This window comes from Dendrobates tinctorius, unplaced genomic scaffold (assembly GCF_039654945.1).
Source record: "Dendrobates tinctorius isolate UK_male_01 unplaced genomic scaffold, ASM3965494v1 ptg000073l, whole genome shotgun sequence".
Classification (NCBI taxonomy): domain Eukaryota; kingdom Metazoa; phylum Chordata; class Amphibia; order Anura; family Dendrobatidae; genus Dendrobates; species Dendrobates tinctorius.
The window spans coordinates 13,470,752-13,487,479 of record NW_027361741.1 but is presented as its reverse complement, the minus strand read 5'-3'; the positions used below and the strand labels follow the sequence as shown (position 1 = coordinate 13,487,479).

Here is a 16,728-nt window from a genome sequence, read left to right as displayed (position 1 = left end):
TAGTATGTATGTAGTATGTATGTGGTATGTATGTAGCATGTAGTATGTATGTAGCATGTATGTAGCATGCATGTAGTATGTATGTAGCATGCATGTAGTATGTATGTAGCATGTATGTAGTATGTATGTAGCATATATGTAGTATGTATGTAGCATGTAGTATGTATGTAGCATGCATGTAGTATGTATGTAGTATGTATGTAGTATGTATGTAGCATGCATGTAGTATATATGTAGTATGTATGTAGCATGTAGTATGTATGTAGTATGTATGTAGTATGTATGTGGTATGTATGTAGCATGTAGTATGTATGTAGCATGCATGTAGTATGTATGTAGCATGCATGTAGTATGTATGTAGTATGTATGTAGCATGCATGTAGTATGTATGTAGTATGTATGTAGTATGTATGTAGCATGTAGTATGTATGTAGCATGCATGTAGTATATATGTAGTATGTATGTAGTATGTATGTGGTATGTATGTAGCATGTAGTATGTATGTAGCATGTATGTAGCATGCATGTAGTATGTATGTAGCATGCATGTAGTATGTATGTAGCATGTATGTAGTATGTATGTAGCATATATGTAGTATGTATGTAGCATGTAGTATGTATGTAGCATGCATGTAGTATGTATGTAGTATTTTTTTTTTTTTTTTTTTAACATTTAACACATTAGCCGGATGATGGGACTACTACTGTCCCATCATTGGCTAATGTGTCAATCACTGTCATGGTAGCAGGCATCGCCCGATGGGACTTGTAGTCCCATCGGACGATGCTTGCACAGACCCCCGGACATCAGCACAGCCCCCCGGCAGGCCGGCACAGCCCCCCGGCAGGCCGGTACAGACCCCCACAGGGTGCACAGCCCCCCCGGCAGGCCGGCACAGCCCCCCGGCAGGCCGGTACAGACCCCCACAGGGTGCACAGACCACCGGCAGGCCGGCACAGCCCCCCGGCAGGCCGGTACAGACCCCCACAGGGTGCACAGACCACCGGCAGGCCGGCACAGCCCCCCGGCAGGCCGGTACAGACCCCGGGCAGTCCACACAGCCCCCCGGCAGGCCGGCAGAGACCCCCGGAAGGCCCGAAATGACGGCGCATCATGATGCGCACACACCGCGCATCATGATGACGTCAGTCTGTCAATCAACTTTGAACTTCCGATTCCGATGCCGAATTCCGATATTGAAAAAATATCGGAAGTCGGTATCGGAATTCCGATACAGCAAGTATCGGCCGATACCCGATACTTGCGGTATCGGAATGCTCAACACTAGTTATACCATTAATTAGACTCAAATGCTAATCTAATAAAAAATACAACATATGAAAAAAAACCTCTCGCTTATCATACCTGACTTTGCATCATCGTCTTGGTTGCCACCTCTGGTTCCCTGTGTCACTTGTTCAATGATCTGCTTGAGATGGTGCTTGAAGACAGCAGTGGAGAGATCCTCGTTGTCACACCCCAACACGCTGGCAGCCTTGTTTGCCCACTCAAACCGCATAAACTGTTTTCTGCCAACTGAAAGAGAAAGCATAAAGTCAATCATTTGACAAATATTACTGCAAATTAAGAAAGATGCTCTTATCTTAAAACTTAAATTAGATGAAACAGCAACAATGCAAACACTTCCCTAACTTATAGAGAATAATTATAATGTATGTAAAGTGCAATTAATGGCACTATATAAATGAGTAAAATTAATAAATAAATAAACCAGTGTTTAGTAATAAAAAATCTTTACTGTGAAAAAGAAAATATTTCCTGCAAAAATAGAACATTCCTAAGCCTTTGTCTGTTGCTGTCCTTGGTGCTGAGGTGCTGAAATACAAGGTATTTGAAGGTAAATTTATTAAAAAATATGGTTAGCAGAAATCCATATTGTCCCTTGGAAATTAACCCTTCATTATTCTCATTAAAACTTTTAAAATAATGAGAAAAAAAAAGTTTCCCTTTCTAAGTGCATTGCACCAGCTCATCCATCATTGCATAATACAGCCACTCATCACCGGCCTGGGAGTCTTTGTGAAACTACCCCTTGTCAGTAGGGAATCCATTATAGTGACACACAGTGCTGGACCTCATGACAGCAGAATGTGTCGTTAATTAACAGCACTGAGAAATCACTAGCTTGCCACAAAAGAAAGAGACTTTCTACTTTCACCCCAATTGGTACAGAGGTAGATAATTAAGGGAAATTGCAGTGTGATTTGGGAGCACGGTGCTAAGCTGCTCGCCTATTACTCTGAATGGAAGACAATTTAGGGGAGAGGTTGATGAGTAAATGATTACTACCCTGAAGGGAATGCTATGGCATCAGTAGAGCACTCACTTTTAATAAAAACATGACAAATAAAGGGAAGAACCTTACAGTTTGCTAAACAAATTACAATGCACACAGCAAAAAAAATGACCACAACATAACTGCAAACATTTAATAGGACAATGTGCCTCAAAATTTTCACACTTTCTGTGTAGATAGATATACAGCTAGAAATCAATAAACTGTGTATAAAACCACAAATTTTACACCAGATTTGTGTGAAGTAATATGAGATCAGCATGAATTAGGGACTGAGACCCTGAGTCCAGCGATGTGCTACTTAATGGTCTGCATGCTATCATTTTGATACAATTACTGCTTTCTCTTCTGCAGATCTAGCAGTGGTCAGAATTCTGATCTCTGTATAACCCCGCCCACACACCACTGATTGAGAGCTTTTTGTGTACACTGTGCATAGGCAGAAATCTGCCAATTTGTGGTGAGGGAGTGGTTATGCGCAGCAGTTGACTAGGAGGCATGAGACACCAAATCCAATAGTGATAATCTCCTGCTTATAAAACACTGATTTTATTGAAACAGCAGCACAAAGTCTAGTAAGTGACACATCACTGGAATCAGGGTCTCATGCAAAAAAAAAAGAGGTAGACAGGCATATCCAATAATAAAAAAATCTTCAAGCTTTATTCCAAATGCATAGCTTTAAAAATCCATACAAAGATGTGGCACAGGAACCGCTCTGATGCGTTTCAGGCACCTACTGCGCCCTTAGTCCTAGAGAAAATCAGGGTCTCAGCCCCTACATCATGCTGCTCTCATATTACATAGCAAAAATCTGCTAATAGATTCCTTTTAAATATACTAACAATATATACATTATTGGCAAACACAGACAGAAATGTGTCCCTGTGCAAGAACAGCATATGGGCCCTTTCCAGTCCAATAGCTCATCATAATGCACAATTTAACTTCATTGACGGTAGCAGGCCCCATAACCTCTTGGGACCTTGTGCAGCTGCACAGGTTGCACCAATGGTATGCCCACCCCTGATATACATATTATACAGTACATATTAAATCCCAGCATTTGTGCTAATTTTGTAATGTACTCAGTTGTAACGTTAGATGCTGTCCACACCAGCCTTCGTGCTTAGAATCGGGTGATTTCTATTATGTCTACATCCCAACTGCACACAGTGCAACAATCTTGTAGTGATCCCAGTCCTCAAGGCCCATGAACAGAACATATCTTCAGGATTGTCTTACTATTGCACAGGCGATGTAATCGTCTCGGGTGCAATATAAAGGGAATCCTGAAACCGTGATCTGTTGGTGGGCCTTGAGGACTGGAGTTGGGGAGCAATGTCATATTGTACATGGTACTCTGTATTCTCCCCGAGGAGCAATACTATTCCAAAGAACTAAAGTACGGCCATGTAGTGGATATTTCACTGCTAGATGCAAACATTTTGTATAGAAAGCAAGAGAAAAGGTGTATACATCATTATATTCCCCATTCTAAATAGTGCTATTCATGATACAGAGTAATTGTGTCATATTATGTCTAAAAATAAAGAGCACATCCCAATAAATATGCTAAATATGCAGGTAATATCAGTAATATTAGGTAGAATATGTCATAAGATAGTGACCTATTATTTAAACCAGGTTTTTATGCTAAAATGTTTGGGTTTTTTTCATTTCCCACATAATGATTTATATACAATACAAAACTAAAATCTTGACAGTTTCAAACTCACCACTTAGACTAATATTAGACTCATGTGTCCTGTTCCTTTAAGCAAGTTGTATGGATATTGGCTGCAATAGACTGACTCACACTTTACTTGACTTTTGCTTCTATGTAATATTAATTTGGTGGGCTTGTTTACTGAATGATTAGATAGTACCTTTTCTACAAATTGTGACTCAAGTGTAATAGGCTATATCACTACTCAATAATTACATTAGCACTACTTCTCAGGGGCCTACCGGAGGATTTTCCTGTCCCCCTGTGGGTCAGTCCGAGCCCGGGCTTATTATCCTTTCGGCTGTGGAGCTCCTGGATAATTTGTTACAATCCTGCTTCAGATTCGTAGCAAAGCGATAACTGGCTCAGAGGTGGCGGTTCTGCTTGAGCACTGGTACATAAGGGGTACAAAAAAGCCTTCTGCCACATGAGAAGAAACCAGCATAGAAGACACAAAGTAGATGTGAGGCTACTTTCACACTTGCTTTTTTTTTGCAGCTCGTTTTTCCCACAAAAAATGCATGGAAAAAACGCATACAAACACATACAAATGCTGCATTTTTTTCAAGCATTTTTATGCGCATGCATGAAAAAAACGCAGCATTTTTATGCGTTTGTATGCTTTTTTTAGTGCGCTTTTACCACGTTTGTGGTTTTTTGCAACATTAGTTGGCCTCATCAAAAAAATCAAGATAGGGTTAGGATTAACAATAACCCAAACCATGACTTTACTAACCCTAACCCTTAACCAAACCATACTAACCCTAACCCTTAACCAAACCCTACTAACCCTAACCCGAACCCTAACCCTAAACCCTAACTAACCCTAAACCCTAACCCTTAACCAAACCATACTAACCCTAACCCAAACCCTAACCCTAACCCTAAACCCCCTTAACTAACCCTACCTCTAACCCAAACCCCTAATTTCCATTGTCTAACCAATGGTCAACAAAAAAACGCATACGCAAAAAAACGCATACATGAGCATGCCAATGCGCACATATGCGCACCCATAGACTTACAATGGGTGTCTTGCTGTAAAAAAATGCATTGCGTGCGCATGTGTTTTTTTGAGGCAAGTCGGACGCCCAAAAAATGCAACAGAATGCATTTTGTGCGCCCGCATGCGCGTAAAAACGCATACAAACGCATGTGTATGCGCACATAAGCGCATCCCATGCAAAATATAGGAAAAAAAGCGCAATGCGTTTTAGGCCTCTTTCACACTTCCGTTTTTTATAATCAGTCAAAATCCGCCAGGTTTTGAAAAAAACGTTTTTGTGAGGATCCGCCATGATGTTGCTGTCCGTCACCATCCTCAAAGATTTCCAAACGGAGCTTGCAACTTTTTTTGGCCGGCGGATCCTCCAGACACTGATTTAACCTGAAATTCTGTCTGGGTTAAAAAAATTCTCTCTTCCTCATTTTGCGGATCCGTCAAAAACCGGATCCTGTGGCATCCGTTCACATCAGTTAAGAACGGATCCGCTTGTCCGCCTTTTTGGCGGATTTTAACTGACACAAAAAACTGAAGTGTGAAAGAGGCCTTATAGCGCTAAAATACAGCGCAAAAAAACGCAAGTGTGAAACCAGCCTAAGGCCTATTGAAAACTTTGGACTTGAAACCACGAGCATTCTGTTTTATAAATGAGGTGCATCCTTATGTCTATTCTAAGTTTTCACCACCTATTAGTGGAATTAGCATGTGCCAGAAATTTTCAACAACATTTTTGGTTCATTTTTTGGCACACAAAGTCACATGTCATCCCTTAGTCTGCTACGCCGCAGTCCTTTTCAGCAAAGCAATGGACAATGCACAGAAGGTGTCGAAAACACAAAACGGTGCAAATCACTTTTGGAGCCAATTTTACCAGAATTCAGACTCTTTTCGTTTTGGAAATTTCACCCAGTGTTCAAAGACTTGATATTGATGTAATAGCATAGTTATGTCTAATGTGAGGTCGTTTACTGTGCTTCTGAATGATGTCTAGGGAAGCCTGTACATACACATTGAATTTCACTGTCATGCCTCGGCCAAATTATTTAATGGATGGATATCTATGCTGTGTTAGATCAAAATCTACCATGCTGGGAACATGAAAAACGGAGGAAATATTTAAGATGGATAAATAATCAAACAAAATCAAAATGTAATTTTTTTGGCAACATTCAAAGCAATAATTTCATAGTAACATTAAAAGTACCAATGTTTTTGCTATTATGCAACAAGGAGTTTTCAGCTATTCTTGCTGTTTCTGTTCATCTCCCTTTCCGCCTCTGATCAAATTTACCATGACAACATGAAACCTGGGCACAATGTTTATTTTGTCATTTAGAGGACAGCGGCCGATCTCTGAAAATGCAGCATGGCAGGGGAAATACGTGACTCAGCCGAGAGGTCTTCACAGACATTTCCGCTAACCATCCCCTTGCCTGCTTGATGCTGTAAGCCTATGAGACATTTTGCAATAATAGAGGCTGCAGAGAAATCAATTGCCTCATATAGATCAGAAAATATCCTTATCTTACTCGCCTCCTCCATTGGAAGAGTAATTGATCATTTTAATGAAAAAGACAGATTTTGGGGGGAAAAATGTATATATCAGGTCAGCTCAATTTATGCGGCTGTGTTAGGAAAAAAAATACGTTTTTGCTCTGGAAAAAAATCTCTTGTAGGAAAATAGGTCCATAGCTTGCCTTTTGGTATTCTTGCTTGATGACGTGATAGCGAATGAAGCACTGCTATTGCCTACACAGAAATAAACAGCTGAGGTTTCTGTACGGCCGAGCTTTAGGGTTGACATTTCATATTTATGATGATACAGTAGATCTTAGATACGCAGCAAATGTTAACAATAATATACTGTATTAGGTGTAGTAAAACAGGACGTTGTATTTTAACCCCTTCCTTTAACAGGTAATATTTTCAAACTGCTTCTAAAGTCTTAAAATTCTTTTCTTGTACAGTTATTACTTAATAGTTGTTGCCACCTAGTCACTTTGACAAATTACCCCGAAGAACAATTCTCCCCTCTTTTTAATCCAGAGAACTCCTTCACACTAGGCTCTTGCTCTTGAGAATTGGAGCAGTATACTGAATGTTAATAGGATGCACATCACATTGTGTCTTCGTGCACAAAGCTTTGGCTCCCAGCTAATAAATATGAGTGGGGGGGTTATTGTTTGTGTCTTTTGCGTTGTCATATTTTATTTATTACATTTCACATCTCTAGGTGATGTATTGATGTCTTTCAAAGTAATTCAATACTGACTAACCACCTACAGTTTATTAACTATTGCACACTGGGAATTAATACTGTATATTATGGAGATGTAAGCATTTTGTGTGCTGTCATATACTGCCCCCATGAGGCACAATATTCTCCCACAATCATTGCTTCTGGGAGATAATACCTCAATTATGCTGCATGCAATAGTGCATTACCACAATTTGTAATAGATCTGTGTTTCCTGGTTAAAAGTGGTGTACCTCAAGGTTCGGTGAGGGTCTGTCATTATTTAACTTATTTATTAATTATATAGAAGACAGGATTAATAGTGTGATTCCTATTTTTGTAGATGACACCAAGCCATGTAGTATAGGTCAGTCTATGAGAGATGTTCATAAGTTATAAGATGACTTGGAGAAACTGAGTAATTGGGCATCAACTTGGCAGATGACATTCAAAGTGGAGAAATGTAAATTGATGTACATGGGCATTAATATTAAGCAAGCATTATAACTTCTAGGGGTAGTAAAACTAGATGAGTCACTTGTAGAGGAAGATCTAGGTATACTGGTAGATCAATGACAGCATGCAAGTTCAATCAGCAGCTTCTAAAGCCAGCTGTACACTCTCATATATTAAAAGTGATATGAACTTGCGCAACAAAGATGTAATACAACCACTTTACAAACTGTTAGTGTGACTTCATAGCATCATACAATCATAGAATGTTAGAGTTGGAAGGGACCTCAAGGGCCATCTGGTGCAACCCCCTGCTCAAAGCAGGATTCGCTAAATCATCCCAGTCAGATGTTTGTCCAGCTTCAGTTTGAAGACTTCCACTGAAAGAGAACTCACCACTTCTCGTGGCAGCCTGTTCCACCCATTGATCGTCCTCACTGTCAAAAAGTTTTTTCTAATATCTAATCTGTATCTTCTCCCTTTCAGTTTAATAGGGAATATGCTGTTCCGTTTTGGGCACCAATCCATAGAAAGGATGCCTTGTAGTTAGAAAAGGTACAGAAGAGCCACAGAAGTGATAAGGGACATACACTGTGTTCCAAATTATTATGCAAATTGGATTTCAGTGTCATAAAGATGTAATTTTTTGTTTTTCAAATAAACTCATAGATGGTATTGTGTATCAGGGCTCTTTGGATCACTGAAATCAATCTCAAATGCCTGTGATAATTAGTTTACCAGGTGAGCCCAATTAAAGGAAAACTACTTAAGAATGATGTTCCACATTATTAAGCAGGGCACAGGTTTCAAGGAATTTAGGAAAGAAAAAGGCTCTCTCTGCTGCTGAAAAGCATCAAATAGTGCAATGCCTTGGTCAAGAGATGAAAACATTAGATATTTCCCAAAAATGTAAACGTGATCATCGTACTGTTAAGAGATTGTGATTGATTCTGAGCACAGACCATGTTTGTGCTGATAAAGGCAGAATGAGGAAGGTTTCTGCCAGGCAAGTTCATCGGATTAAGAGAGCGGCTGCTAAAAGCCATTACAAACCAGCAAACAGATATTTAAAGCTGCTGGTGCCTCTGGAGTCCCTCGAACCTCAAGGTGTAGGATCCTTCAAAGGCTTGCTGTGGTGCATAAACCTACTATTCAGCCACCCCTAAACAGTGTTCACAAGCAGAAATGGTAGCAGTGGGCCCAGACATACATGAAGACTACTTTTCATACAGTCTTGTTTACTGATGAGTGTCGATCAACCCTGGATGGTCCAGATGGATGGAGTAGTGGATGGTTGGTGGATGGCCACTATGTCCCAACAAGGCTGCGACATCAGCAAGAAGGTGGAGGAGTCATGTTTTGGGCCGGAATCATGAGGAAACAGCTGGTAGGGCTCTTTAAGGTTCCTGAAGGTGTGAAAATGACCTCTGCAAAGTATATCGAGTTTCTGACTGACAGCTGTCTTCCATGGTATAAAAAGCAGAAACGTGCCTTCAGGAGCAAAATCATTTTCATGCATGACAATGCACCATCTCATGCTGCAAAGAATACCTCTGAGTCATTGGCTGCTATGGGCATAAAAGGAGATAAACTCATGGTGTGGCCACCATCTTCCCCTGATCTCAACCCTATAGAGAACCTTTGGAGTATTATCAAGCAAAAGATCTATGAGGGTGGGAGGCAGCTCACATCAAAACAGCAGCTCTGGGAGGCTATTCTGACTTCATGCAAAGAAATACAAGCAGAAACTCTCCAAAAACTCACAAGTTCAATGGATGCAAGAATTGTGAAGGTGATATCAAAGAAGGGTTCCTATGTTAACATATAACTTGGCCAGTTAGGATGTTTTGGAGTTAAATAGCTTTTTTGTTCAGTGAATGTGACCTCCTAATGCTGAAAATTCCACAAATGAACATTTTCAGTTCTTTAAAACATATCAAATATTTAGAAATTCTACTGTGCCTAATAATTTGGAACAGTGCATTTTGAGTTTTTATTCATTTTGGAGATTATACTGTTATCATTGGGAGGTTTCTTCAATAAAGTTCGATGTATACTCTAATAGGTGATGACTTTTATTAGACTGACTGTCATTTGCACCGACTATTTAGGAAAATCAGAAAAATATCATTTGCATAATAATTTGGAACACAGTGTAGATGATCTTAGTTATGAGGAAAGATTAAAAGAATTACATTTATTTGGTCTGGAGATGAGATGGCTGGGGGGGGCATGATTAACTTGTTCAAAAACATAAATGGTCCATACAAAAAGTATGGTCAAAAGCTGTTTTCTATAAAACTAGGGATAAGTGGATTGCTACACACAATGCCAGGTCGGTGCACTCTGGCTGTGGACAGGATCTGCACAAATTTCCTGACCTTCCGAGATCGTCTAAAGCCCCCGTCACATTCAGTGACGCTACAGTGATCCCGACAACGATAAGACCAGGTAGGAATCGGTGCTGTGTCGCTCTGTGGTCGCTGGTGAGATGCCTAACAGTCAGATCTTCCCAACGACGGAGCAACGATACGGCGACCCGTAGCGATCTTTGTAACGATGTCGGTGGTATGCACGCCTATGTGTCTCGCTTCTGAGTCGCTAACAAGGTCGTTGGTAAGGTGTCAAACATACCGATGCATGCTACCCAGCGGGACCTCAACCATCAAAAAAATGTCCAGGTCATTCCGACACGACCAGCAATCTCACAGAAGGGGCCTGGTCGATGCTAAAGGCCCTGTCACACTTAGCGATGTACCAGCGATCCCGACCAGCGATATGACGCGGTCAGGATCGCTGGTGCATCGCTAAGTGGTCGCTAGTGAGCTGCCACACAGGCAGATCTCACCAGCGACATCGCTGGGGACAGGGGTCGCTACTTACCTATCACACCAGGCGATCCTGCGTCCTCCCGCCCGGCTCCATGCGTCGCTCATCGTCACAGCAGGAAGCGCCGCAGGAAGCTGACGACGAGAAACGGTCCTGGACGTTCTCGCGCGATCAGCGATAACCAGCGGGGGAGCCGGTCGCTGGTAAGTATCAGACACAGAGATATCGCTAGCAATATCGCTATAACGTCACAAGTTATAGCGATATTGCTAGCGATATCGCTTAGTGTGACATGCCCTTTACTGTCAAGCGTAGCGAGATCGCTGCTGAGGTCGCTGTTGCGTCACAAAACTTGTGACTCAGCAGCGATCTCGCTTAGTGTGATGAGGGGCTTTATGACTTGCTGTGCTGGTTCATCATGACCTGTGCACCGCACAGCACACAGATGATGTCACGACAGGCTGGGGAATCAACCGTAGCATTGAATCACATGAAATTTCCGGAAATTTGTGCAGCTCCTGTCCACGGCCAGAGCACACTGACTTTGACAGTGGACTGGGGTGGTGGAAAGCTATATGCTAATTTCTATTTAAAACTCTATTTATAAAAAAAGGAGGTTCTTCCTCCTCCAGGGGAAAAATAGGTTTAATCTCCAGAGAACTTAATCCATTTCAAAATGAACAGATGTCACATGAGACCAGCAAATCAAATGCAGCACCAAGTACCATGGAGTTTCTGGAAATTCACGCAGCTCCTGCTCATGGACAAAGTGTGCAGAAGCCAGTAAATCAAATGCAGCACCAAGTAATTTGAGAATTCAGGAAATTCGTACAGTAACTGTTCATAGCCAGAGCACACTGACTTGGACCACGGCCCGGAATTAAGCAAAGCTATCGGCTCATTTCTATTTAAAACCCCCTCAAAAGACAAGGAAGCTCTTCCTCCACCTGGAGAAAAAAAGCTTCAATCTTCAGAGGAGACAAGACCAAACAAGTTGTCACCTATCTATTGGATAGATTATCACTGTTATATTTATGTGGATTCCACAGATGGGACCGCACTGTTAGCCACACAGGGAGATTTGTGTTCCATGTTTTAGACTGGCTGCAAGTAAGTGGTTACAAGGTATCGATTCCATGACATTGAATATATCAGAAGACATTGGAGAGCAAAGATCTATTATTTTCATTAGGGTCATAGACCAAAATATGGAGCAGTAGAGTATATTATTACATGCTAACTAATTAAAACCTTCATTCTTCCTCAACTTTGCAGTCAGGGAAGGATATGGAACAATAGTCCCCAGGGGTATGATTCACAGGGACCAGACAATTATCAGGCATCAAGTGGATAGGTGATACCATGTTTAGACTGGAATACTTCTATATCACACTAGTCATTAATTAACAGACTACTTTACTAATGAGAGCTTCATCTCAGTATCCAAAACTAAATGTGGGAATGAAGTGTAGTTGGCCAAGGAACTGAGCCAGTAGTTAAATAGCAACTGCTCAATTCAATAAACGATGATAGGTAACTGAGGGTTGTAAGATGTGGTTAATAGTTCCCAAAATACATGCATAATTTGTCATTACAGCTACAGCTTCATAGTAATAAAATATGTACTATGTTAGCAAATGGGTTACAATGAGATGTAAGGTTACAGCAATAATTGACAGTAACAGTAACATGTAGTTTAATTATACAATTTAAACAACATTCAAAGATGTGAGTGGCTTATAATGAAGATGCTGAGTTGTGTGAATATCATCTTTTATGGGATGTCATTTCAATTAATAGATACAGTATCCAATATTCCAAAGATGAAGAGTTAGAAGACACATAGAGCCCTCACTATCCTTCAATATGCTAAGGTAAAAGGGTGACCCTTATTAGACAATGTGGCAAGTGCTTGAATAAGAGAAATCTCATAAGGGTAGTGGATCAGTTCACTTTCTTACAATACAGGCACCAAACCAAAGTATTTTTGACAGTTTCAAATTTTACATCCCGGGCAATGAAAAACCATTTCCATTCTTACTTTAGATGTTTTAACTAGTGATGAGCAATTATACTCGTTACTCACGTTTCCCCGAGCATGCTCGTGTGGTCTCCAAGTATTTTGGCGTGCTCGGAGATTTTGTTTGTGTCGCCACAATTGCATGATTTGCGGCTGCTAGGCAGCCTGAATACATGAGGGGATGGCCTAACAAACAGGCAACCCCCACATGTATTCATCCTGTCTATCAGTCACAAATCATGCAGCTGTGGCGACACAAACTAAATCTCCGAGCACGCCAAAATACTCGGAGACCACTCGAGCATGCTCGGGAAAACCCGAACAACGAGTATACTCGCTCATCGCTAGTTTTAACTAATGCCTTCTTGCTATATTTATAGACCTAAATGTAAAAAGGCTAGTACATAGGCCTCTTTAATAAAAACAAAATATTAATTAGGTCATCCCTAAATCATATCCTGTAAGCAAACTTAAGTTTGCTAATTTTGGGAACTTGTCATGTAATATTGCCTGAACCACTTGATGATATAGAGTCTGGCAGCATTATTGGAGCTGTGGAGGTTTTACTCTGAAATGCTGTGACTTTTCAGAAGAAATATACTTTATAAAGCCAGAAGTTTCAGCTGACAAGTCCAAGGCTGGTCCCGGATGGCTTCCCTCCATCCAGATCCTTTTGACTGATAGGTCTCTCCATACACATATACATATAGGGAGACACCTGTCAGTCTAGGAGAGCTGCGTTGGACTAGTCAACTGAAACCCATAGTCCCCAGCCACCTTTTCTATGTTGTGCTTTCTTTGAAAGGGTGCAGAGCTTCAGAGTAAAACATGCATGGCAGCAATAACGCAGTCAGACTCTGATTAAAGGGAATTGTTCACCAGGTTTTTGCCACCTAATCTGAGAGCAGCATAATATAGAGATAGAGAACTGATTTCAGCAATGTATCACTTACTGATCTGCTTAGTGTAGCTTTTAGAAAATCACTGTTCTATCAGTAGGAAATTATTAGATTATCAGTAAAGGACTAATTAACTTGCTGCCAGGTAGTCAAGCATATTCACGAGTTCTGTTTAAATCCATCCCCACTAGAGTTGAGCGAAACGGGTCGAAAAAATTCAAAAGTCCCCGACTTTTGGCAAAGTCGGGTTTCATGAAACGAAACCCGACCCTAGGATGAGGTCGGCCACGAGGTCGGCGACTTACGCGCCAAAGTCGCGTTTCAAAAGTTTGTTTTGCGCTCTTTTTCAGCCAATCAGGATCCACGGACACTGTGGGCAACGTGATGACATAGGCACGGGTCACCACCATCTTTCAGAAGGGCATGCAAGTGATTGGCTTGCTTTGGTGGGCGTCACAGGGGGTATAAAAGGGCGTGCACGCCGACCGCCATCTTACTTCTGCCAATCTTAGTATAGGGAGAGGTTGCTGCTGATTCTGTAGGGAGAGCGTTAGGCAGGGAAGAAGACAAAAAAACTGCTTCTGCTGCTAGCGATTTGGCCTGCACAACACACCAGTCACTGTGTGTGCAGTGCAAGGGGAGGCTATATAGTGGTGTATCAGTGGTGTTGGTTGTTGGGCTGCCTTCTAAGGCTTCCTGGCAGGCTGGCATTGCTGTTTACCCACTGCTCCGCAAACTGCTTTTTTAAAAGCAATCCCAATTTTTTTTTTTGTCCTGCTGAGAAGAAAAAAAAACTGCTTCTGCTGCTAGCAATTTGGCCTGCACAACACACCAGTCACTGTGTGTGCAGTGCAAGGGGAGGCTATATAGTGGTGTATCAGTGGTGTTGGTTGTTGGGCTGCCTTCTAAGGCTTCCTGACAGGCTGGCATTGCTGTTTACCCACTGCTCCGCAAACTGCTTTTTTAAAAGCAATCCAATCTCCCTTATCCTCTAGTCACTTTTGTCACAGCTGTGCCATCGAGCCTGTCACATAGCGCTCAGATATCAGTGGGCCTCACACAATCCAAAAGTGTCCAGTGTCCAAAAGTGTGTGCAGAGATTCAAAATCTCCCTTATCCTCTAGTCACTTTGGTCACAGCTGTGCCATCGAGCCTGTCACATAGCGCTCAGATATCAGTGGGCCTCACACAATCCAAAAGTGTCCACTGTCCACAAGTGTGTGCAGAAATTCAAAATCTCCCTTATCCTCTAGTCACTTTTGTCACAGCTGTGCCATCGAGCCTGTCACATAGCGCTCAGATATCAGTGGGCCTCACACAATCCAAAAGTGTCCACTGTCCACAAGTGTGTGCAGAAATTCAAAATCTCCCTTATCCTCTAGTCACTTTTGTCACAGCTGTGCCATCGAGCCTGTCACATAGCGCTCAGATATCAGTGGGCCTCACACAATCCAAAAGTGTCCACTGTCCACAAGTGTGTGCAGAAATTCAAAATCTCCCTTATCCTCTAGTCACTTTTGTCACAGCTGTGCCATCGAGCCTGTCACATAGCGCTCAGATATCAGTGGGCCTCACACAATCCAAAAGTGTCCACTGTCCACAAGTGTGTGCAGAAATTCAAAATCTCCCTTATCCTCTAGTCACTTTTGTCACAGCAGTGCCATCGAGCCTGTCACATAGCGCTCAGATATCAGTGGGCCTCACACAATCCAAAAGTGTCCACTGTCCACAAGTGTGTGCAGAAATTCAAAATCTCCCTTATCCTCTAGTCACTTTTGTCACAGCTGTGCCATCGAGCCTGTCACATAGCGCTCAGATATCAGTGGGCCTCACACAATCCAAAATTGTCCACTGTCCACAAGTGTGTGCAGAAATTCAAAATCTCCCTTATCCTCTAGTCACTTTTGTCACAGCAGTGCCATCGAGCCTGTCACATAGCGCTCAGATATCAGTGGGCCTCACACAATCCAAAAGTGTCCACTGTCCACAAGTGTGTGCAGAAATTCAAAATCTCCCTTATCCTCTAGTCACTTTTGTCACAGCTGTGCCATCGAGCCTGTCACATAGCGCTCAGATATCAGTGGGCATCACACAATCCAAAAGTGTCCACTGTCCACAAGTGTGTGCAGAAATTCAAAATCTCCCTTATCCTCTATTCACTTTTGCCACAGCAGTGCTATCGAGCCTGTCACATAGCGCTCAGATATCAGTGGGCCTCACACAATCCAAAAGTGTCCAGTGTCCAAAAGTGTGTGCAGATATTCAAAATCTCCCTTATCCTCTAGTCACTTTTGTCACAGCAGTGCCATCGAGCCTGTCACATAGCGCTCAGATATCAGTGGGCCTCACACAATCCAAAAGTGTCCACTGTCCACAAGTGTGTGCAGAAATTCAAAATCTCCCTTATCCTCTAGTCACTTTTGTCACAGCAGTGCCATCGAGCCTGTCACATAGCGCTCAGATATCAGTGGGCCTCACACAATCCAAAAGTGTCCACTGTCCAAAAGTGTGTGCAGATATTCAAAATCTCCCTTATCCTCTAGTCACTTTTGTCACAGCAGTGCCATCGAGCCTGTCACATAGCGCTCAGATATCAGTGGGCCTCACACAATCCAAAAGTGTCCAGTGTCCAAAAGTGTGTGCAGATATTCAAAATCTCCCTTATCCTCTAGTCACTTTTGTCACAGCAGTGCCATCGAGCCTGTCACATAGCGCTCAGATATCAGTGGGCCTCACACAATCCAAAAGTGTCCACTGTCCACAAGTGTGTGCAGAAATTCAAAATCTCCCTTATCCTCTAGTCACTTTTGTCACAGCTGTGCCATCGAGCCTGTCACATAGCGCTCAGATATCAGTGGGCCTCACACAATCCAAAAGTGTCCAGTGTCCAAAAGTGTGTGCAGATATTCAAAATCTCCCTTATCCTCTAGTCACTTTTGTCACAGCAGTGCCATCGAGCCTGTCACATAGCGCTCAGATATCAGTGGGCCTCACACAATCCAAAAGTGTCCACTGTCCAAAAGTGTGTGCAGATATTCAAAATCTCCCTTATCCTCTAGTCACTTTTGTCACAGCAGTGCCATCGAGCCTGTCACATAGCGCTCAGATATCAGTGGGCCTCACACAATCCAAAAGTGTCCAGTGTCCAAAAGTGTGTGCAGATATTCAAAATCTCCCTTATCCTCTAGTCACTTTTGTCACAGCAGTGCCATCGAGCCTGTCACATAGCGCTCAGATATCAG

The 16,728-nt window shown here is 42.1% G+C and overlaps 1 protein-coding gene across 1 annotated transcript in view; it reads right to left on the bottom strand.

The window, feature by feature from the left end:
• Positions 1–16,728, bottom strand: part of MYO18B (myosin XVIIIB) — a 972,020-nt gene that overhangs the window by 743,207 nt on the left and 212,085 nt on the right. Inside the window, exon 13 of the mRNA XM_073582823.1 lies at positions 1,366–1,536. Coding sequence (XP_073438924.1) covers positions 1,366–1,536 — 171 coding nt within the window. The remainder of the gene's footprint in view (positions 1–1,365; positions 1,537–16,728) is intronic.